The sequence below is a fragment of the Nestor notabilis genome, unplaced genomic scaffold (assembly GCF_000696875.1).
Source record: "Nestor notabilis isolate BGI_N333 unplaced genomic scaffold, ASM69687v1 scaffold26736, whole genome shotgun sequence".
NCBI lineage: Eukaryota > Metazoa > Chordata > Aves > Psittaciformes > Psittacidae > Nestor > Nestor notabilis.
Window position 1 is genome coordinate 759 of NW_009932803.1, and position 1,617 is coordinate 2,375.

Consider the following 1,617-nt stretch of genomic DNA (forward strand, 5'->3'; position numbering starts at 1 on the left):
TCCCCTGGCTTGCGCCGTCCCTTCCACTCGATGAGGTGGGCGACGCGGCCCTGTGCCATGGCCGTCGGCTTCGTCACATGCTCCTTCACCACCTGCGAGATGCCTGCGAGATGTGCCCCTGCGTCAGAAGTCCCTGAGCACTCCAAGTCCCCTCCATGAGCCCATGAACCAGCACACTCATCTACTGCTCTTTGGACCTGGTGCCCCCGTGCCTTCCTCTTGGGTACCACCAGGGACCTAGGGACACCTTGAGCCCCCGAACCCCAGATGGGTGATACCAATGCCCTTCTCAAGAGGTCCAGCCCCCTCTCCCATAGGAGACCCCCATTCTCTGGTGAACCCTCAGACACCCCACGCCCCAGGCCAGGAAAGCAGTTACCATGCAGCGAGGAGCGGGCCAGGGCGGCAATCTCCTGGATGGTCAGCGCGCGCCGTGACTTGGGCAGCATCTCGACAGTGTCCTCAACATTGACCTGCCAGGGTAGAAAAGGGTGTCACAGTCCCTGGCCACCCGGCCTGCCCACTGCCTGCCATCACCACCTCCACCAAGCCCCGTGCCCTGGGAAGGGGTTCAGCCCCTCTTGGTGCCCACCCGCTAGGGCTGGGGTGTCTGTGCACACGCATGTGTTACAGACACGCATGCACCTGCGTGCAGAGGGATGGTCATAGCCAGTACAGGCAGGGCAGTGGGTGCACACACACCCGTGCCTGTGTGCATGCTTTCATAGTAGTACACCCATATGCTGCTGCTCACACTGACCCTTACATGTGCACACATAGACATGCTCAGTGCACACGTCTGCTCATGTAACCACATGTACACACACAGGCACTTGTACACATGCAAACTCACACACACACAGGGCCCTTCTCACCATGTGCACACATGAACTCACTGCGCGCACACGTGTGCTCACTGTGCACACACACATAGGTAACCTGTACGTGGTGTGCACAGTCCACGCTAGTTGGGGCCACTGAGTGTCCTCCTCTGCTTGTGCACACACACACACACACATGAGCTCATGCAAGGCCACCGCCATGCCAGAACATCCCGATCCCGCTGCTTGTCCCCATTGCCCGTCCCAGCCATGCCAGGCCCCGAGCCCATGGCCACGGGGGAAGCAATGCAGGATTGGAGACGCGCAACAAATTGCATTGCCATGGCAACGAGGCACCGTGGACTGATTTCTCCCAGGATACAGCCTGGCTCGTGGCTGACGTCAGAGCAGCCCACCGCCATGCCAGAACATCCCGATCCCGCTGCTTGTCCCCATTGCCCGTCCCAGCCATGCCAGGCCCCGAGCCCATGGCCACGGGGGAAGCAATGCAGGATTGGAGACGCGCAACAAATTGCATTGCCATGGCAACGAGGCACCGTGGACTGATTTCTCCCAGGATACAGCCTGGCTCGTGGCTGACGTCAGAGCAGCCCCAAGGCAGGCAGGAGAGTGGGGGGCAGTGGGGCCCCGCACACCCCAAAACAGGGCCAGGACAGGTGTCCCACTGTGAGGTACCAGGGTACCTGGAGGAAGTCCTGGCTGTCGAAGGAGACCTGGCGCACCAGGTGGGGCAGCGGGCGGGCAGCACTCAGCGGAGACAGAGCTTTCACCTCTT

The 1,617-nt window shown here is 61.2% G+C and overlaps 1 protein-coding gene across 1 annotated transcript in view; it reads right to left on the bottom strand.

Annotated features, from left to right (window-relative positions):
• LOC104407330 (protein FAM131A-like) overlaps positions 1-1,614 on the bottom strand; it is a gene marked incomplete at both ends in the record, with an annotated part of 2,017 nt that extends 403 nt beyond the window's left edge. The window contains 3 exons of the mRNA XM_010016583.1: positions 1-103; positions 380-473; positions 1,526-1,614. Of these exons, the coding sequence (XP_010014885.1) occupies positions 1-103; positions 380-473; positions 1,526-1,614 (286 nt within the window). The remainder of the gene's footprint in view (positions 104-379; positions 474-1,525) is intronic.
• Between the last annotated feature and the right edge of the window lie 3 nt (positions 1,615-1,617).